The sequence below is a fragment of the Globicephala melas genome, chromosome 8 (assembly GCF_963455315.2).
Source record: "Globicephala melas chromosome 8, mGloMel1.2, whole genome shotgun sequence".
Classification (NCBI taxonomy): Eukaryota; Metazoa; Chordata; class Mammalia; order Artiodactyla; family Delphinidae; genus Globicephala; species Globicephala melas.
The window spans coordinates 71,149,381-71,171,669 of record NC_083321.1 but is presented as its reverse complement, the minus strand read 5'-3'; the positions used below and the strand labels follow the sequence as shown (position 1 = coordinate 71,171,669).

The 22,289-nt window shown below is 42.1% G+C and overlaps 1 protein-coding gene across 2 annotated transcripts in view; it reads left to right on the top strand.

The window, feature by feature from the left end:
* Nucleotides 1-22,289, top strand: part of MAML2 (mastermind like transcriptional coactivator 2) — a 361,897-nt gene that overhangs the window by 232,406 nt on the left and 107,202 nt on the right. For both annotated transcript variants that reach the window (XM_060303939.1, XM_030883714.2), the window contains exon 2: nt 7,764-9,266. In XM_060303939.1, coding sequence (XP_060159922.1) covers nt 7,764-9,266 — 1,503 coding nt within the window. The remainder of the gene's footprint in view (nt 1-7,763; nt 9,267-22,289) is intronic.

Below are 22,289 nucleotides of genomic sequence, written 5' to 3'. Positions count from 1 at the left end.
GTTTTGTTGTCTTCAGTTTGCCTTTGTCTAGCACATGCTGGCATGTAACAGTCAGGACAGCAGGAAGCCTCACACAGGCTCAGACTCAAGTTCTGCCTCTTCTACTGAAAAAGAGCCACCAGGGATGGAGTGCTGCCCTGAGCTGGGAATGCTGCTGGTGCTTTACTTACATGGTTCCTAACCCCCCTAAAACCCCATCCTACAGGGAGGACAGTGACTGGTTCAAGCTCAGTGAAGAGGAGGGAAGTAGCATTCACATCCCAGGTTTACTAGCAGCTCAATTCCATGTTCCTTGGAGATCCCGCAGCCTCCCATTCATCTTGATAAAACAGGATGTGTAAAATATATGATAGTACTTATATGTGGAATCTAAAAAAATGATACAAAGGAACTTATTTACAAAACAAATAGACTCACAGACATAGAAAACAAACTCATGGTTACCAAAGGGGAAGAGGGGAGGGATAAATTAGGAGTCTGAGATTAACAGATATACACTACTATATGTAAAATACATAAACAACAAGGACCTACTGTATAGCACAGGGAACTATATTCAATACCTTGTAATAACCTGTAATGGAAAAGACTCTGAAAAAGAATCTATATATGTGTATGTATAACTACCACTCTGAGACAGTGTTGCATGGGTTCTCATCCCTCTTCCCTCAGTGAATGTTCTGTGAGTTGATGATAAACTTGGAACATTCTCCAAGGGGAAGGGCTAGAAGTGTGCAAACTGAGAAAATGCTGTAATGAGACGTCCTCACTCTGCCCTGCAATGAGGAGTGTGTTTCTGAGGCAATTTCCATCTCTTCTGGTTACTCTTCTACAAGCAGCCATGAACAATAAGAAGGGGGCAGAGAGGCACTAAAGAAGTTCTGAATGTGGGACTCTTTGGCATGTAGTGTCTTTAGAAGGACAGTGTGTTGACTTGTTTTCTCTACAAAGATCCTGAATTTGCAGCGCTCTGGATTCTATATAAAACTTTATCTTTGGTTTCATTAAAAACATAGCTATTTTATTGACTTAAGTGGTCACATTTCTCAGAGTCCAGACCTTATGGAACAAAGTTATGGGACAAAGTTTCCAGATAGATCTAACATGCCTTCCCCAACACCTTCCACCAAAAAAATAATAAAATTAAATTAAATTAAAAATCACACTTTATTCTGAAGGAATAAAAATGGAAGTTCCTAAAAATTATACAGGAAGTATCATTTACATGGGACATTGAGTCAAGGTGGGGCTTAGAATTGCACCCCAGGAGGCTCAGCACCACCTGGAATCCATCACAAAACTTCACACACACCTTCACGTTTGGTTTACATGGATGACAACGTTGTTTCAGTTCTCAAGCTTCTCATTCCTTGACTTCAGGGTTCATAAGAAAGTGATCACTCAAGCAAAACTCTAGTGGAACCATTAAACTGCTTGTGAATTGGATATGAAGATATTTACCACAGCCTTCTTCTTACCATTGCTTTACTGCTCGGTTGTTAGAAGGGTCCAGCTTCTCAAGTACTGAGATCATCCAACAAGCTACTATTTGAACACCTGTAATGTACCCAGCATTGTGGTTAGTACTAAAAGGAGCCAGTCAAGTATAAGACACAGTGCCCAAGCTCAAAGACCTTAAAATCTAGCTGGGCAAATCTAATTACTATATGGACATAAAACAATACCTCGCAATACAGGGAAGCACTACGGAGAAGCTCTGAACTCTACAAGGGCTAAATAAGAAGTAGGAGCTTTTTGATGTCTTCAGCAAAAGCCTTATAACTCCATCTAGTTTGTTTGGGGGCAGGAGAGCCAGGGAAGAATCACTCTTACTTTCAAGTACTGTGATGAGCTGGAATTTGCTGTTTCAGGATCCCAAACATTTTTACTTCAAGAATCAAATCGAGTCATAAATTATTGGGGGAGTTGATCTCTTTCTCATATTACCTATTCTGAACCCTATCTCTAATCAGCCATGAGTAAAATGGCCTGAGGAAAGCTTACAGAGGATGGGACCAAGATATTCCCTTAAGTATCTAAGCAGAGGTAAATTTGGTTCTCGTGTTTATTTCTTTTTGAGAAAGACAGAAATCTTCTTGAGGAAAAAAAATGTGACCTATGGACTGAATTGTTACCTTTGTGTGGCATATTCCCTGTTTCTAGGGCAGCACAGGAGACAAAGAATGCATTTATTTGTGGAAAGGGATGGGGGCAGGGAAAGAAACAGAAACCAGAGGATTGTGCAATAATGGCGTTCTTAAATCCCTCCAGGAAGTTTGTGTTTCTAGTCCTTTGGAAGAGTAAAGCACAGCTGTTGAAAAAGGAGAGTTTACCAGGGGACTGCAGCCCTGATGCCACTGTGTATTGGATTTTCCTTGTCCATATGCTTCTCGGCACCTCCATTTGCAGCCCTTGGGGCAGGCAGGCCACTGTGTCTGGGCCCTGCCCTGAACAGGCCTACCCCTTCCCCCAGTAGAGACCGCAGGCCTCAAATAGCACAGAGGTGTTCAAGGAGAAGAGTCAGAACAAGGATGAGAGTAAAGGGAAACAGTCTGCTGGGTCTCAGCGAAGGGAAATACACTGATTCCTGTGTCATATGCAAGCCAGACGAGACTTGCTGTGTTGAAATCCTTCCCAAAAGAAGCCCTTTTCTTGGATGGCTAGTGAAAGGGTGATATTGTATGCATAATCTCACAAATTAAATCTAATAATTTTGGGGAGCAGGTTTATTGTACAAAACAAAATGTGCCTCTCAGTCCATCTAGAAAAAGTATAAATATTGAAATGTAGCGCTCATTTGAAGCCTTTACATGCTGCCATGAGCTTAGTCATCTGCATTTCTCTCATGCCAGGGATCATTGCACAGAACCCTCTCTGGATGATCAATAAATCTTTTTGAATGACCAAGTGACCCTTTGTCTCTTCCCTTTCTTCTGTTGGAGCCTCGAGAGTGATGTCCTGAGCTTTCACCATCAACCTCCAACCAATGATGTCACCATCCTCTCCTGCCATCCATCTCTATGAGTCCTGAATGCCCTTACCCTTGCCCTGTGCATGCCATACATCTTCATTCTGTTATTCTTCTACCTTGGCTCTCTGTGTCCACTGTGTTGAGAACAGTGTTGGCACGTGGCAAATTGAAGGCCAAAGGAAAGCAAGCAGTGTAGTAAGTGATTCAGAAGGAGGCCTTCGGAACCGGACTCGGGTTGCCAGCCTGCTTCCATATCATGCACTATGCAATCTTAAAGTCAGAAGCTGCAATTTCTTCACGTGAAAATGAAGATCAGGATACATGTTCAGAGAGCTGTGAGAAGATTAAATGGGACTCTACACAACTCTTGGTTTAAGAGCACCTGTCTTAAATTAAGTAGTCAATACATAGTAGTTCTGAAGTGAGAGCCTTTGGGGGACCTCTTGCTTTTGAGGGCCCCTTCTTATAAAAACTTTTAAAATTGTATTTTATGACTGTGTTGACATCAAGATAAATATATTACTATATATATTAAAACATTTCCTCAACCTAAAAGTTCAATTTTTCTTCCATACTAAATTAAATTATATTTTCATGGGCCCCTAAGACTACTGTAGGCCCTGGGCACTGTGCCTACCCAGCCTAATGGATAAGTCAGCCCTGGTGAGAGATTTGTTCTGGAGATTCTTTCCTCTACCCTTTCAGTGTTATTAACTGCTTTCTGGAAACTATTTGTCCCCTCTGGCTTTCAGGGTATACCCTGCCCTTATACTTCTACCTGCCCCCATCCCGTCTTCCCCAGCCACCTGGAAGGTCTACACTGTGGAGCTCCCAACTTCCCTAAACCAGCTGCCATCTTTCTTGATGTAAACCCATGTCTTCATTCCTCTGACTGAGTCTCATTCCCTTAGGACGATTCCTGGCCTGATAAGGTGGCATTGAATTTTCTGATAAACTATTTCTCACTGAGGTATTCATGATATGACTCTCTGTGTTCTCTCTCTCCTAGAATACAGTATTTCCATTTTGTCACAGAAATTTTTGAGACTCTATACCACAATTGAAAGCCATATATCCGATGGAGACATTTTAGTCCAGCAAAGAAAATACTTCAGAGCAAAGATTGAACTTTGAGAATCACTGAGATTGTATTGTGCCTCTACTTTTGTGCATTCATTGGGCCTTGGTGACATAACTTTGATTAGAAGCTTCTACAAGGCAGGACATAGACTATCCCCAAAATTCTCTTGGTAAATATCATGCCTGATGAAGTCCTAATGGAATCTTTTTAACCATGGGGATGTCTTCCATGTGTCACTGAGAAGGACTTCTGTTTCCCACCTTAAGTCATCCATCCAGCTATGCTTGGTGGTGACTTTACACCATGATACATATGCTTATAAAACACTTCTCACTCCCTCATTGTCTATTATTTTCTGGGTTCAGGCAGGAAAGTGTTCTCAGAGATAATCCTATTTATAAAGGAGGGAACTGTGGTCCACAGAAGAGAAATAACTTCCTGAAATAGCAAAGCAAGTAATGCCAGAATCAGGACTAGATCCTGGGCCAGCTTCCTCAATACCTGCGTGTGGGCACCAGTTACTTATCTCTGTCAGGGCCTGGGGTACCATTTACTCCCCAGCACAGGCTCAACAGTGGGAATCCTTGGTTTGGTAAATAAAGCCGGGCTTTATTGCTTAGTGTTTGTGTGACCTTGAAGAGTTCCTCAGTCTCCCAACCTCAATTTTCTCATCGCTAAAAGGGAGGGGAGAGGGTAGAAATAGTATCAACCTTATAGAGTTGTTGTTGCAAGGATTCTTAGAGTTGTTCTGTGAGAATTAGATGCGACTATCCATACAAAAAGCTTAGCTCAATGGCTAGCACCCAAGCCCTCAATAAATGACTTTGTTGTCGTTGTTACTACTATTATTACTACTACTACTACTACTACTGCTACCACCACCGCTAATTCTATTACTCCATCTCCAACTCTGGTGGCTTAGAGAAAGTCCTGGAGCTGCTTCCCAGAGTATGTACTGAACTGCCCAGGGAGTGGCCTGAGCAGTAGAGAATCTGGCAGAACAGGTTTTTTCAAAGCAGTGGAAAATAAATCAAAGGCAATAACCCAAACCTGGAAAAAGAATGTTTTCCTTTGTTTTTTCTTTACCAGTTGTGGAAAAAACCTTCAAAATGTAACATGCTGAAATAAATCAGCGTGGCCTCTCTTAAGGTAACACGGCTGACCCTCTTTGGTCTGTGCTCTTCCTGACCGCCTGTGGACAGACGGTAACCACTTTCAGTTTGTGCCAAATGCAGTGATGGCTGACAGTGTTCTGTGATGATGTTGGCCTATATCAGTGAATAGACAAGATTAGGAGTCAGGGAAACATGGAGAGACAGCAAAGATGAGAGAACAAAAGCTTCACAGCCAGGTACAAAGGGTACCCTATTCCTTGCTGCAAACTGCTCATCACCAAATGTTAAATCTCATGGGATTTAGTTAGGGCTCTTGGTTGAAAGTAACAGAAGCTCAACTCACATTAGCTTAAGCAACAAGGAGACTTTATTGTAAAGATTCCATAGTGTATCAAGGAAAACAAAGAGAGAGGCAGAGCTGGCCTAAGATTGAAATCAGGCCCTCAAATGCTATCAAAATTTGTGTCCTTCCTCTCTGCATCATTCCCTCTTTTTCCACAGACTTACTTCCTCTATGGCTGTGGTTGGCTTAGTGGAACAACACTTCACAAGTTTTATAAATGACTGTGCAGCTACCCAAAGAGAGCCTGGTCTCACTTTCTCCGATTTCACAATTCTCATGGAAGGAATGATTGGCCCAGCTTGGGTCAGGTTCCTTTTTCTGATTGCCCATTAGCAATGGTAAAAGGTAAACATTGGTTACACCAGCATGGTACATCGACCATAACTATACACACTTGTGAGGGGGCAAACCCACAGGTAATGGATTACTGAAACAGGTATCGAGGAACTACATGACAAGAAACATACTGTTCACATTCAGCCCTAGATTGCATCCCCGCCATTCCCTGATTCCTCATCATGTGATGAGAGATCCAGGATATCTCTGTGCTCACTACCCCCTCCCTCTTCGTGCAAGGCAGACCCTAGCCCTGAACAAGGTGACTCCAGCATCATATAGTGGAAGTGACACAGGCTTTAGAACTATGCAGAACTTGAGTTAAAGCCCAGGTCTACCACTTATACTGGGCAAGTTATTTAGCCTCCCTGAGCCTTGGTTTCCTTATCTATAAAATAACGCATATCTAATGGATATTGTAAAGACTTTGTCTTTGTTGTAAAGTCTTTGTTGTAAAGACTAAGGAAAATAAAATAACCATATTTAAAGTACTTGGCATATAATAGGTGCTCAGTTACGTTAATTTCATTTTCTAATTAGGTTACCTAGAAATCTTCAGGAGGGTGGGGGAGTGATGGTAAGAGAAAAGGGAGGACAGGAGAAGTGATAGAATTTTATATCTGGGAAGTGTCCTTCTGCCTCAGTAATTTGCAATTATCTTGAGCGAACATTAAATAATTGAAGTGGGTCAGATGCACTGGGAAAGCCACCCTTTGCTAGATATAGTCTCTCACTTTAGAGGCAAAGCAACAAGGATCTCAATATCAATGGTGCATGTTTTATGTTTCTTATTAATTTATTGGTGTGACTGTATGGTCCTTAAATCTCTATATATAATGTCTGAAGTTAATAGAATACAGTCTTATCACTGAGTGAGTGATTGAAGTACTTTAATATTTTGTTGTTACTGTTGCTGTTTAGAGAGATGCTCCTCTTTGAGAAGGTAGTAACCCATATTTTTTTATAAACTAAACTTCATTGAGTTCTTACTTCAGTAAACCCTGTGCTAAACATTTACATGTCTCATGTCTTCCTATGAGTTAAGTGCTGTCGTCCCCATTTTCCAGGTAAGGAAATTGAGGCTCAGATAAGTCCAGAGCCAGGATCACTTAGCACTCAGTGACAGATTGGAATTTGAGTGCCGCTTAGCCAGTTCCAGAGCCTGCGTTCTTAACCACTATGCGGTACTCCCTCTCTACACCTTGGTTTTGGCTAAGAGATTTCGAGACGGGCCAGATAAAAAATGAATCCCCCGGAAAATCTGTGCTTAGAGTGGCTCATTTGATAAATGATGACCTCATAACTTCTGCGCAGCCACCCAGTATTGCTACAGGGGCTCCAATGCAAGCTGCAGAATCATAGGAAGAAAACTAGTTAAACAACAGAGAGACTACCTCCTTCGACACGACAACTATTCTGATTACTTACTTAGAGGATAAGAGTGATGATGGGTTGAATCTGTGAAAAAGAAACTGGAAATTGGGTCTCAGCTTTAGACTCTACAGTGTTTCCCATCTTGGTCAAAATTGTATTCAGTCCAGTGGGCTGTGGCCGTGTGGGTTATGTGTGCGTGCATGTGGAATAGTTTGGCCTGTTCCAGAAAACAACACCACTTTGCTGATTAATCATAAGCATTATCAATAACTCCCCATGACACGTGAAGGATTCTTCATCCATCGGCCAACGTACCAATCATGGGAACCTCTATGACCTGTCACCCCTCACTGACCTGCTCCTCCAGAAACATTTTGCTCTGTTTGTGCTACTGTAAGTTTCATTATATTCCAAACTGGGCTTCATTTGTGCCTCCTCCTATGTGTAAATGGAAAAAACATTCAAATATTCTGTCTCTTTTGACTAAACGCATCTTGAAAAATATCTCATGTTTTGTTTTCTTATTCCCCCTCTGTCTTTCAGCTCCAGGGTTCCTTGAAAAGAAAACAGATAGTTAACCTGTCCCCTGCCAACAGCAAGAGGCCTAATGGCTTTGTCGACAACTCATTCCTTGATATCAAAAGAATCCGTGTTGGGGAAAACCTCACTGCAGGACAAGGGGGCCTCCAAGTAAATAATGGACAAAGTCATATGATGTCAGGGACCTTGCCCATGAGCCAAGCACCCCTGAGAAAGACTGCCACGCTGCCAGCCCACACACATTCTCCTGGAAATGGTATGTTCAACATGGGCTTAAAGGAAGTGAAGAAGGAACCGGGAGAGACTCTCTCTTGCAGCAAGCACGTGGACGGTCAAGTGACCCAGGAGAATATTTTTTCTAACAGGTACGGAGATGACCCCGGAGAGCAGCTGATGGATCCCGAGCTGCAGGAACTGTTCAATGAACTGACCAATATATCTGTGCCTCCCATGAGTGACCTTGAGCTTGAGAACATGATCAACGCCACCATAAAGCAGGACGACCCGTTTAACATCGACTTGGGTCAGCAAAGCCAGAGGAGCACTCCCCGGCCGTCCTTGCCCATGGAGAAGACGGTGATCAAAAGTGAATACTCACCCGGCCTGACCCAGGGCCCCTCGGGCTCTCCTCAGCTGAGGCCCTCATCCGCCGGCCCTGCGTTCTCCATGGCCACCTCGGCCCTCTCCGCTTCCTCCCCGATCCCTTCGGTCCCTCAGAGCCAGGCTCAGCCCCAGACGGCCTCAGGAGCAAGCCGGGCCCTGCCGAGCTGGCAGGAAGTATCCCACGCCCAGCAGCTCAAACAGATCGCCGCTAATCGTCAGCAGCACGTCCGGATGCAGCAGCACCAGCCAACCAGCTGGCCAGGCTTGCCCTCTTCGGCGGGGCCCTCCCCAGGTCCATTTGGGCAGGAGAAAATCCCCAGCCCCTCTTTTGGCCAGCAGCCATTCAGCCCCCAGAGCTCCCCCATGCCGGGGGTCGTGGGCGGTGGCAGCCAGTCGAAGGTCATGGCGAACTACATGTACAAGGCCAGCCCCTCGGCCCAGGGAGGGCCTCTGGACGTGCTCCTGCAGCAGAAGCCTCAGGATCTTAGTCGGAGTTTCATGAACAACCCACACACAGCCATGGAGCCCCGACATGGCAGCACCAAGCCTTTGTTTCATTTTAACTCAGATCAAGCCAACCAGCAGATGCCTTCCGTTTTGCCTCCCCAGAGCAAGCCTCCTCTCCTGCATTATACCCAGCCGCAGCCACAGCCGCAGCAGAGCGCGATTTCAGCTCAGCCGCAACAGCAGCCGCAGCCGCAGCCGCAGCCGCAGGCACAGCCGCAGCCGCAGCCGCAGCAGCAGCAGCCGCAGCAGCAGCCAGCAGCTCAGCCCACCCAACCCCTCTCGAGCCAGCCTTTGCTGAGGTCGCCATTACCACTTCAGCAAAAGATCCTGCTGCAGAAGATGCAGAGTCAGCCCATCACAGGACTGGGGTACCAAGTCTCCCCACAACACAGACAGGTAAGGGCTGTGCTCCTCCCAACGCAGAGTACCCAGACACCATTCAGCTTGGTCCCGTTGCTTTGGTTACCATTATGTTTGCACTGGGACAGAATCAAGACCACAAAGACAGCCATGGTGCTGACAGATGCCTCTGAAGACCTCATGAAGGTTCACTTGAGGCATCTGGAGGCAAGAGCATCTTCCTTGTAGAGCATCACTGTCATTGGGGTCTGTTGTGATCAAAGGCTCTTGCTTATTAAGAATGTTGCCTTAGAATCCATGCCTTTAGTGACAAGTCCAGTTGTCAGTTAATTTGTTCAGTCAATAAATCAGTCATTAAGTCGGCATGCATGCCCTGAGTACGTACCGCATGCATGATGTTGTGATTGTGCTGAGTATTGAAATAAGGCCAGACATGATCTTAAGAGTGTTTAATGACAAACCTCCACCCACACCAACCAACTGAAACGTCTAAACGCCCAACCCATCATAATGGACCCTGCTGTGATTCCATGCTGGTGCATGAAGGTTGAGTATCCACCTTAAATAAGACATGTTCTCTGTCTGCAAGTACAGTCTGGAGAGGTCGACAGGCTTTAAAAACTATCATTTTAATACTGAATGGAAAGGATAAGGACATGGAGCACAAAGCTTGGGTATCTACTGAGCAAGGGGAAATCAGGAAAGGCTGTCGGAGAAGGTAATGTGTGAATTAAGTGTTAAAGCATGAAATTGTCATGACTACCAACAGAAAAAAATCTGTGGTTACCTTATATCCTGTGGTTAACATAAAGCAGAGGTTTTATTCTGCCCCAAACAGGAATCATATGAAGAGATAGCCCTGTGTCTCCAGAACACACACTGGTGAATCAGTGCCGATCCCCAGGGAACTTGCAAGGAAAAATTCTTCCTGGAATAAGTGAGGGAAGGCAGGCAGGAAGGCTGAATGTTGCTTTGTGCATGTAACTTGACAGATCTGCGTTAGCGTCCAAGCACAAAGACAGCACGTTACCTGTCAAAACAATGTGTCAGGACAGTATGACGGCACAGAGCCTGGTTCCAATCACATTCCTAGAGTAGTTTGTATGGCTACTGCCCAGAAAAGAATGCCACCAGCACCACAGACTGTGGCCAAGCTAACCTTTGCCTTAGATATATGCCAGGAGAAAACTAGACTCAACTAGGATTCAAGAGCTGTGTCCCAAGTAAACTTTCGGCTCTTAACCACTTACGAAGTGTGTTTTTCTAAATCGTAGATTATGAAGAATGGACTTGGAGTAGAGTCATGTGTATATTACAAAGTTCCATTTTTAGCATGGGTAATTTGGGGATCGTTTAAAAGCAAACAGTATTGTGGAACTACTTTCTAATATTCTGTGTAGCCACTTTGCTGTGGGTGAACCTGGGTTTAAATTCTAACTCTGACATTCTAGCTGTGTGACCTCCAGCGAATCAGTGAGCCTCTCTAAGCCTCAGTTTCCTCACCTGTAAATGAGGATGATAGGATTTGGGGAGAGTAAGTGATGTATCTCTCAGGCGGGGGTCTAGAATAAAGTTGGCTATTATTGTGATTATCATGGAAAGGACCATACATGATATCAGAATATTTTTCAACATGCATTACTTTTATGTAGGAAGCCCGTTGGAGTGAGTCTCAAATTTTTTCACAAGCAGTACTAGAGGAATAAAAGAGAACAATCTTTAGTTCTGTCCAGCAATATGGTGAGTGGGTAGCGATTTACCTTTCCTGGGCCCGGACTTCTGACCATAAAAATGACCATAAATAATGAGATATTAGTAGAAGTTAGCATTTATTGAGTATTTACTCTGTAACTGGCATGACTTCTTCCCCCCTTGATTGTGGTATCTCATTTTACCCATATAAACTAATTACCATTATTCTCATTTTATAGGTGAGGCAAATGAGGCACAGAGAAGTTAAAATGACTTTTCCAAAGTTACACAGATAATAAGTAGCAGAGCCAGGATTCTGATGGTCTCCTTTGAAGGTTGTACTTTCAGACTTGAGGCTATACTGCTCACAAGAAGGATTTGCTGGGAAATGAATGGCCATTTGTAGATCATTGTGAAATTCTCAAAAGAAATATTTCTTATAATATCGAGCCATATTTACATAATCTACATAGTAAATTAAGTTTTGGTAGGATAGAGAAAGTCTCAAATCTCTAATCACCTTCAGAGCTGTTAAAGAAAAGAATCAAAAAATATGTGTGTCACTTGACCTTCCTGAGAGTGAGTATTATGAAGCTTAACCAAAATAAGCAATGTACAATAGGAAACATAGCTCTTTGGTACCCCATCAGCCCTTCTTTGGGAGCCTTCCTGCCACCTCCAACATACTCTGTCTTGTTTCCGCCTCTGTTGCTCATATCAACAACTGTCCACCATACTTCTGACCCCTTAGTCCCCATGCCAGCTTCCAGGACCCAAGCACACCAGTGGGTGCTAATGACCAAATCCACAAACATCTTCCAGTGCCTTAGATATTTTTTTTTACTTTTCCCAGTGTGTATGACACTTATGATGCCAAGGTAATTTTCATCTTTTCAAGAAGGCCCTCAAAAAGTGATAGAAATGGTGGTGACATGTCCAGCTAAAGGCGTCTTCTATACAGACAGGCAATGGCTACTCAATCAAAGCCTTATCCCAACCTTGTCAATTGAACTATATTGTCAATTCCGGCTCAACAATTCCATGAAGTATGACTCTGAAGTGTTCTGTGTCTGAGTTGTGAGCAAGTGTATCAGAGCTTTGTAGTCAAATAAGTGTTACCCTCTTGAAAGCATTCACCTTTGAAGGGGTTGGACGCATTCTAATAATGGTGCTATTGTTCAATACAGTTGCAGAGTTTTCCTCTAGGGATTGTCTTCAGAGCTTTTAGCACATTGAGTGGATTGTTATCAATGCAGTAATATTCATCTTGTTGGGGTTATTTTTGAAAACAGTCAAGCAGAGTAATGCAGCTTTGGGTCAAAAAAACAAAGAATAACTATGATGGGATAGAACTGCATTTCAAGTTTGGTTTGTGAACTTTCCCTGAAGGCAATAAAGAAAGTAAATGAGTTGCTTCCCAAGATGATAATTTTGAGAAGCAATTTTCATTTGGGTGTACATATTTCTAGGTTCTTCCATTTTTATTGTCCCATCCGCTATATTGCTAAGTATTCTAAACTCAGAGAGAGTAGTTTTAACTCTGCCATTCATAGTAGACAGTACAAATCTGTGTTCTCATCTCAGATTAGCCAAATCACTGATACTCATGACCAAAGCCATAGGAGGGAAGGAAATTAAGCAATTCTTAAGTTTACCAACTAAAGCATCCTGAACGAAAACAGTAGTCACGAATTTTTTTTCTGCTTGTCATACTCACTTTATGTCAAACACAGCAAGATTTACTAGTGGGATATGTTAATTGGGACAGTCTAGCCTTGGGAATGGTGGAAATCTTGGTTCTCTGCTACAAAATGATAGATTGAATTTGTTGATCAGTTGTTTAGAATTTACCCAGTAGACTGTGCAAAGATGGCCTTCTCTTCACCTTTCAGAACTCTGAACCCAGATAGGGCTGCATGCTCAGGCAGAGACTGAAATTGGGGGAATTCATATATCCCTCTCCCTTTATTGGGTACCTGCCCGCCTCTGCTCTCCTAGATGTGAATGGCACCCGAGAGATAGATGCAGCATAATCGAATTGTTGGAGACATCTTTATTGTTCCATGCCTGGAGTAGTTTTAAATAATCCCTTCTCTGGAGACTGAGAGAACAAATGGTATTTGATGTTTCACAAAATGTCTTCAGCAACTCTGTCTTGCTAGTGTTTGGGGCTTGGCAAATGGAAATACCTCCTGGCTATAATTTTCGTCTTTTTCCGATTGGAAGGTTATGGGAGAGGGCAGGAGAGGGATGTAATGCATGCAGTTCTGATTTATCTTCAAGTCACTGAATACGTGTTTTAAGGTGTGAAAGAATTATTGGTTGACCAGGGCTCATGAGAGTTCAATCCAAAGCCCTAACCTCTTGCACTAGAAAATGGTCTTTTTCAAAGCTGTATAATCAGACACTTAAAAGTGTGAATTTTTTTTTTTGTAACATTAGAGCCATGAAACTCAAGTGGATTCTATATTTGGTTTAGAATTCTCCCATCTCTAAAAATTCTGAGAGGGAAGGCAGCCAGTGAATGGATAGTTTGTTATGACCAAAACATAAATTTGTACATTTCCTTTTTAGTTTAAAGCCAAGCTCCTCAATCGTATATTAGGAACCTCACCCCACTCTCTCTACCTAGCCAAGTTTATCCTTCAGTGCACTATATATCAACCCTTGGCATAAATCAAGCAATGTTCTCCTCCCTTCGTCTTTAAGTTAATCTTGTGTATAGCTAACCTTAAAGATGAACACTCAGAAGATTGTTTCCCAGTTGGTCTAGCTGAGGGTGGAGGAATGAGGACTCACTGTAGCTGTCATATACTGACAAAACTTCTAAATCCTTATAATTGCCTAGAGAAAGTGCCAGAGAAGAGATAGAACCTTCATTCAACTGGGAGTGCCTTTTCTAATAGGAAAATAATTATGAATTCAGAGTTCTGCAACAATATAACATCCAAACCACCCCTTTGCTGGGGGCTAGGGGTTGGCTAAAGGGTCAGCCAATTAGGCTAGTGTCAGGGTTTGGTTTTAGGGGCAGAATCAGGTGAGAGGAAGTCAGGAGCATGAACGGCCAAAGACAGAACCCAGCCAAAATCCTAAAACAGCTAGGAAACAAAATCAGTCAGTATACTCAGAACCGAGGGGTGAATCTAAAAGATGGTAACAAACCCATGATTTCGTAAGTGACCTAAAATCTAGAGTGTAGTTAGGGTAGAGACCCAGGAGATGCTAGGTGGTCATTACAAATGACCCTCGACCATTCGGTGATTTCCATTATGACTTACCTTGGCTGGATTATGCTGGCAAAAGGGAAGAGTTCTGATACAGATATACTGAGGGCTGTTCATGGCAAACCAGGAGCATTTTTTTTTATACTGTCATATTATCTTTGATATTTCATCATTTATCTTTTAAGTTTACAAAAGAAACAAAAATTTGTTTTTAATACTCCATGAAACTAGTGCTAAGGCCAGGATCCAGAGTGAATTTCCAGACACACATGTTAATATAATTTATACTGAAGACTTTTTTTTTATTGGAGTATAGTTGATTTACAATGTTATGTTAGTTTCAGGTGTACAACAAAGTAAATCAGTTATACATATACATATATCCACTCTCTTCTAGATTCTTTTCCCATATAGGCCATTACAGAGTATTGATTAGAGTTCCCTGTGCTATGGAGTAGGTCCTTATTAGTTATCCATTGTATATACAGTAGTGTGTATATGTCAATCCCAATCTTTCAGTTTATCCATTCCCTGCCTTACACCCTGGTAACCATTTAGAAAACCAGTTTGTTTTCTACATCTGAAACCCTATTTCTATTTTGTATATAAGTTCATTTGAACCCTTTTTTTTAGATTCCACATATAAGTGATATCATATGATACTTGTCCTCCTCTGTCTGACTTACTTCACTCAGTATAACAATCTCCAGGTCCATTCATGTTCCTGCAATGGCACTATTTCATTCTTTTTTATGGCTGAATAATATTCCATTGTATATATGTACCACATCTTCTTTATCCATTCCTCTATTGATGGACACTTAGGTTGCTTCCATGTCCTGGCTGTTGTAAATAGTGCTGCAATGAACATTGGGGTGCATGTATCTTTTGGAATTATGGTTTTCTCTGGATATATGCCCAGGAGTGGGATTGCTGGATCATATGGTAGCCCAATTTTCAGGTTTTTAAGGAACCTCCATACTGTTCTCCATAGTGGCTGCACCAATTTACATTCCCACCAACAGTGCAAGAGGGTTCCCTTTTCTCCACACCCCCTCCATGACCATCATCAAAAAATGTACTGAAGACTCTTTTTTTTTTTTAACATCTTTATTGGAGTATAATTGCTTTACAATGTTGTGTTAGTTTCTGCTGTATAACAAAGTGAATCAGCCTTATGCATACGTATATCCCCATATCCCCTCCCTCTTGTGCCTCCCTCCTACCCTCCCTATCCCACCCCTTTAGGTGGTCACAAAGCACCGAGCTGATCTCCCTGTGCTATGCAGCTGCTTCCCACTAGCTATCTGTTTTACCTTTGGTAGTGTATATATGTCAGTGCTACTCTTTCACTTCGTCCCAGCTTACCCGTCCCCCTCCCCGTGTCCTAAAGTCCATGCGCTAGGTCTGCATCTTTATTCCTGTACTGCCCCTAGGTTCATGAGAACCATTTTATTTTTTTTTAGATTCCATATATATATGTGTTAGCATATAGTATTTATTTTTCTCTTTCTGACTTACTTCACTCTGTATGAGAGACTCCAGGTCCTTTCACCTCACTACAAATAACTCAATTTCATTTCTTCTTATGGCTAATATTCCATTGTATATATGTGCCACATCTTCTTTATCCATTCATCTGTCCATGGACACTTAGGTTGCTTCCATGTCCTGGCTATTGTAAATAGGGCTACAATGAACATTGTGGTACATGACTCTTTATTTTTTTTTAACATCTTTATTGGGGTACAATTGCTTTACAATGGTGTGTTAGTTTCTGCTTTATAACATAGTGAATCAGTTATACATATGTTCCCATATCTCTTCCCTCTTGCGTCTCCCTCCCTCCCACCCTCCCTATCCCACCCCTCCAGGCGGTCACAAAGCACCGAGCTGATCTCCCTGTGCTATGTGGCTGCTTCCCACTAGCTATCTACCTTACGTTTGGTAGAGTATATATGTCCATGCCTCTCTCTTGTTTTGTCACAACTCACCCTCCCCTGCCCCCCATATACTCAAGTCCATTCTCTAGCAGGTCTGTGTCTTTATTCCTGTCTTATCCCTATGTTCTTCATGACATTTTATTTTTCTTAAATTCCATATATATGTGTTAGCATATGGGATTTGTCTTTCTCTTTCTGACTTACTTCACTCTGTATGACAGACTCTAGGTCTATCCACCTCATTACAAATAGCTCAATTTCATTTCTTTTTATGGCTGAGTAATATTCCATTGTATATATGTGCCACATCTTCTTTATCCATTCATCCAATGATGGGCACTTACGTTGTTTCCATCTCCGGGCTATTGTAAATAGAGCTGCAATGAATATTTTGGTACACGACTCTTTTTGAATTATGGTTTTCTCAGGGTATATGCCCAGTAGTGGGATTGCTGGGTCATATGGTAATTCTATTTTTAGTTTTTTAAGGAACCTCCATGCTGTTCTCCATAGTGGCTGTATCAACTTACATGTCCACCAACAGTGCAAGAGGGTTCCCCTTTCTCCACACCCTCTCCAGCATTTATTGTTTGTAGATTTTTTGATGATGGCCATTCTGACCAGTGTGAAGTGATACCCCATTGTGGTTTTGATTTGCATTTCTCTAATGATTAATGATGCTGAGCATCCTTTCATGTGTTTGTTGGCAATCTGTATATGTTCTTTGCGGAAATGTCTATTTAGGTCTTCTGCCCATTTTTGGATTGGGTTGTTTGTTTTTTGGATATTGAGCTGCATGAGCTACTTGTATATTTTGGAGATTAATCCTTAGTCAGTTGCTTCATTTGCAAATATTTTCTCCCCTTCTGAGGGTTGTCTTACAGTCTTCTTTAGGGTTTCCTTTGCTGTGCAAAAGCTTTTAAGTTTCATTTGGTCCCCTTTGTTTATTTTTGTTTTTATTTCCATTTCTCTACGAGGTGGGTCAGAAAGGATGTTGCTGTGATTTATGTGAAAGAGTGTTCTGCCTATGTTTTCCTCTAAGAGTTTTATAGAGTCTGGCCTTACATTTAGGTCTTTAATCCATTTTGAGTTTATTTTTATGTATGGTGTTAAGGAGTGTTCTAATTTCATTCCTTTACATGTAGCTGTCCAGTTTTCCCAGCACCACTTTGTGAAGAGGCTCTCTTTTCTCCATTGTATATTCTTGCCTCCTTTGTCAAAGATAAGGTGACCATATGTGTGGGGGTTTATCTCTGGGCTTTCTATCCTGTTCCATTGATCTATATTTCTGTTTTCGTGACAGTACCATGCTGTCTTGATTACTATAGCTTTGTAGTATAGTCTGAATTCCAAGAGCCTGATTCCTCCAGCTCCGTTTTTCTTTCTCAAGATTGCTTTGCCTATTCAGAGTCTTTTACATTTCCATACAAATTGTAAAACTTTTTGTTCTAGTTCTGTAAAAAATGCCATTGGTAGTTTGATAGGTGTTGCATTAAATCTGTAGATTGCTTTGGGTAGTATAGTCATTTTCACAATGTTGATTCTTCCAATCTAAGAACTTGGTATATCTCTCCATCTGTTTGTGTCATCTTTAATTTCTTTCCTCAGTGTCTTATAGTTTTCTGCATACAGGTCTTTTGTCTCCTTAGGTAGGTTTATTCCTAGGTATTTTATTCTTTCTGTTGCAGTGGTAGATGGGATTGTTTCCTTAATTTCTCTTTCAGATTTTTCATCGTTAGTATATAGGAATGCAAGAGATTTCTGTCCATTAATGTTGTATCCTGCTACTTTACCAAATTCATTGATTAGCTCTAATAGTTTTCTGGTAGCATCTCTAGGATTTTCTGTGTATAGTATCATGTCATCTTGTACTGAAGACTCTTGACTGGCAAAATTAGCAGGAGGGATTTTGCTTGTGTCTTGTTAGTGTTCTTTGGTTTGTTCATTTTAACATGAATACCAACTCTGTGCCATATATAAATAACCCAGATGGTAGATATTATCCACGCTTTTTTAATAGATGAGGAGACCGAGGCTTAGATGGGTTAAATAACTTGCTCAGAGTTGCAGTCAGCACTGGCCCAGTGCTAATAACTACTATGCTGCCTAGGTTAAGGAAATAGGTACAGGTGGTCTGGGTTGTGCTAACAGAGCCTTTTTTGTCATGTCTGTTTGAAATTTCACTGTTTTCCCCATTCCCAGGTTTTTTCTACCTCAGGGAAAATTTAAGCCAGTTCTGATGCAGTTGCCTTATCTCAATCCACAGATCTCTAGTCTCCTAGTCTGCCCAACTTGGAGCCGGGAACTAAAGATTCCAGGCTAACCTGAGAACTGATCCATTCTCCACTCTAGCAATAGCTTGTATTCATTCACGCAAAAAATATTTGTTGAGTACTTGCTCTATTTGTTGAGTTCTGGATACTGATACTACAACTGAGAACAAAGATGAAGGTGTGATGTAGTAAGGGAAAAATAATTTTTTTAACTTTTTTTAGATTATAAATAATCAGAATGTTTTCAAATTGAGCTATTTTCATCATATTGCAGACTTATTCTTGCTTCTGTTGCTAGGCTGATTTGCTGCTGGGCTTCCTGGTACCTCTGATCCATGATAAAAATGGAAAAAACCCAAGGGAGTGGATATGTGATTTAGTTTTTAAAGCAAAAAATCCGAAGTCTTTGTTATATTTTTTTAAGTGATAAAGAAAATACATTCACTCTCTTTTTCTTCAACATCATCCATCAAGATTTTAGAACCTGTTTATGGTCACTGTTAGAGGTTCACAATAGGGTAAAACCATAATTTTTGCATTCATTCATTCATATGATGAGAATTTATTGAGCACTTACAATGTGCCAGGAATTGAAGACTAAAAGATTAAGTGATCCAAAGAACCCTCCTTGCATCCATCAAAAGATCAGGAAGTCATGGTTCCTCTCCTCAATGAGCTTTTGATTAGAAGGAGACATCTGTCCATAATACTATTGGATTCCCATTGGGTATGCATACTACATTGTCCTTTGCTTAAATCCACTTTATGTAGTAACTGAGCCCAAATCATCTGGGCTTTTCCCCTAAGTTTTCAAGTTCAACTTTGAACATGTTACTTTAACCTTTTATAGAATAGAACTCTATTTGCTAGATATTCCACTTTCATTTCTATTTCATTTTATCTTCCTAGTATACAATAGCTCAGTTCACAATAGACTGAATTGGTGTGAAGCAACAGTTAATTCCTGTGTCCCTCAATACAGAAGTAAACACAATAGCAAGAAGAACATGTTAGCCTTGGAATCATAATCCATAGGGTTTAAATCCACAGTTAGGGGAATGGTTCTGTTATTCTCATTCCTCTCATTCCAAGGTCTTTGTCCATGCCTTGCATCCGTCCATAAGAGCTGTGCATTTAAAGCATTAGTGGGTAATTTAGCCTGTTGAATACCAAGTTTCTAACTAGGGAAAAGAGGGGTATGAGGTTAAGAAATAGATTTGATCCTGGAGAGGGAAATGCAAGAGGGTTAATGGAAAATATGACAGATATTTAACTGTAATGTGCATTAATGTAAGTGATTCAAACAATCCCCTTTGCACCCATTCCAATTAGTTTTGCCTTTTCTAATCAGATGTCAGTTGGTATCAGTTCGGTGGGGGGGGGGTCTTTTTGTGAAATCAAAAGGAAGCAAAAACCCATTTAGCCAGTGTGCTAATCAGTAAGTGTTCATATCAATGGTTAATTAAAGTCAGGCACAGAGACTTCAGATTCAGAAGGTGTTTACCATAAGAAGTTCTAGGTTTGAAACAAAAGACCACACAAATATTTAGACTTCTAGGATCAGAGTGATGTAACGTGAGTGAATCATCTTACTCTTTTACATTGTGTTGCAAGCAAGGAAGACCCAACTTACACACACACACACACACACACACACACACACACACACACACACACACACACACACGCAGAGCCCAGGCAGCTCTCCGGATGCTAATTAGAGAACTCTGGATGAATATTTGCATTTTATGCAATGAATCTGAACAATAAAGTGCCACCTTATTCTCCAAGCAGTATATGGAGTAGAGCAGAATAAAGGGAGGCCAGTGACTACACGCCTGTGCATCCTGCAAAATCAAATTTCAAGGTCCTTGAGGATGAAAGAATGGGGGTGGTTGACCTGTTTCCCTTTCTTTCTGCTGCTAATTCCCTCCACTCTGAATCACTGGCATTTTCCAGTTTGCTTTTCACAGGAGCTTAAGTTCAGCTCCACCTTTAGGAAACATGAACTTCATAAACAGGGAGCTTGTTCTGGCCCTATGTCTTGTAGCCCACACGCCTGTGTGGGTGAACACAAGAGCCTGTGGACCTCATGTTCTTGTCTTTGGCTCACATCTCAACTTTATGTCTCTGGTTCTTTGTCCAGGACCCCCTCCCCTTGTCTATCCCCTCTCTTCTTTTACCCTTTCTCTACAGACCAATTTTGAACTCACCTCTTTTCCCTGAACTCCTTTGAGACCCGTTTTATGGCAGGCCTGGAAAGGGGTGCCGAGGACATTTAGCCACTGGAGTTGTTATTGGCAACAAGGGTGAAGACACTTTTCCTGGAAAAGGATGCATGTTGGGGAGAACCTGATGAGCTGGCAGCCCCGCCTCTGTGTCCCGCAAGCCTCTGGCACAGGTGAATGAAGTCTGAATGGGCACACCCATGGGAAAAACATTGCCCCTGTCGCATCAAGTGCTTGCTGACTGGCCTGAGTCCTTGCCATCTTGCCAACCTGCCAGTGGAGTGAGCATTCTAAAACAGGAATTTAACCATGTCTGTCACCTGCCTAAGCCCCTTAAGTGATCTTCATTTTCTCATAATGAAATCCAGCTCCTCCCATGGCTTTGTGTGACCTGGCTCCTGCCAAGCCCTCCAGATGGATTGGTTTCTATTCCCAGCTTTCTTCTTCCCTTAGCCCTATGCTGTCACCTGTCTGTGCCCCGCAGACTCCCATACACTATGCCCTCCAGCTCCCTCCAACAGAAGTCCTGAAAAGTACCACGCTTTCACCCTCAGCTCTACAAACAGGCCGTTCCTTCTTTCTGGAACATTCTCCCACTCTACTCTGCCTGGCTAACCTAACCCTAAGCTTTCTCAGTCTCAGCTAAACAATTTCTTCCAGAAGGTTTCCCTGCCCTCCCAATATGGATAAGCTCCCATTCTGTATTCTCTGCTAGTTGCCTCTACTTCCTCTCTTTCAACAGCTATCACCCCTCATATCTCTTTGTTCTTGTGTGTCTTCCTCAACGAAGCAGCGAGCCACTTGAAGGCAGGGATCGTGTCCATCTTGTTCACCCTTATACTCCAGTCCCTAACATGTCTACTCTGTGGTTGGCACCCACAACATTTTTGCTGAAGAAATGAGCAGCGGAATTATACCATTGACCCATCATCCTTTCTTCTGTTCTGAGGATTCAAGGTCCCCAACACATGCCCCCTCTCCTCCTCAGAAGGTAGAAACAGGAGCTTGCCCTTCCACCTTCATCTATACCAAGTCTGCCCTTAAGACGTTTGCCCATGGACCTGGCAACAGCTCAGAGAATTCACTCTCAGCTGCTGCATGGGTTAAAACTGTGGAAGGGGATTCGACAGAAGCACTTTTGATAGAGGCTGGACTGACCTATATCCTGGGGAATCATGCAGATAAGAGTCAGTTATAAGAATTTTATCAACAATACTCCACATGATTTTTTCTTTGAGAAAACATGTATGGAACATCAATAATTTACCAATAATGACCAAACACAACCCCTCTTCATAAGTAATTGAAAGAAGCAAGTGATTATAATGTAGTGTTATAAGGTTTCTGATAGAAGCCACTGTAAGGTATTCTGAGAGCACAGAGATGAAGCACTTAGTGTAGCCTTGGGAACCAGAAAAAGCTTTCTGGAGGAGGTATTATCTCAGTGCCTACCTCAAGGAAGACTAGGAGGCAGTGAGGGGAAAGGGAAAAGGCCTTCCAGGCAGAGGCTGAGTTCTTTTGGAAGCTTCCAAGTAGTTCAGTGTGGCTGGACTGTGGAGTGCAAGGTCAGGAGAGGAGAGATGAGACTGGGGTGGTAAGCAGGGGCCAGGTCATGAGGGGCCTTAAACACCATTATAAAGGAGGTTAGAAATTCATCCTGAGGGCAATAGAAAGTTGTGGAGAAAAGTGTACAGGTTGT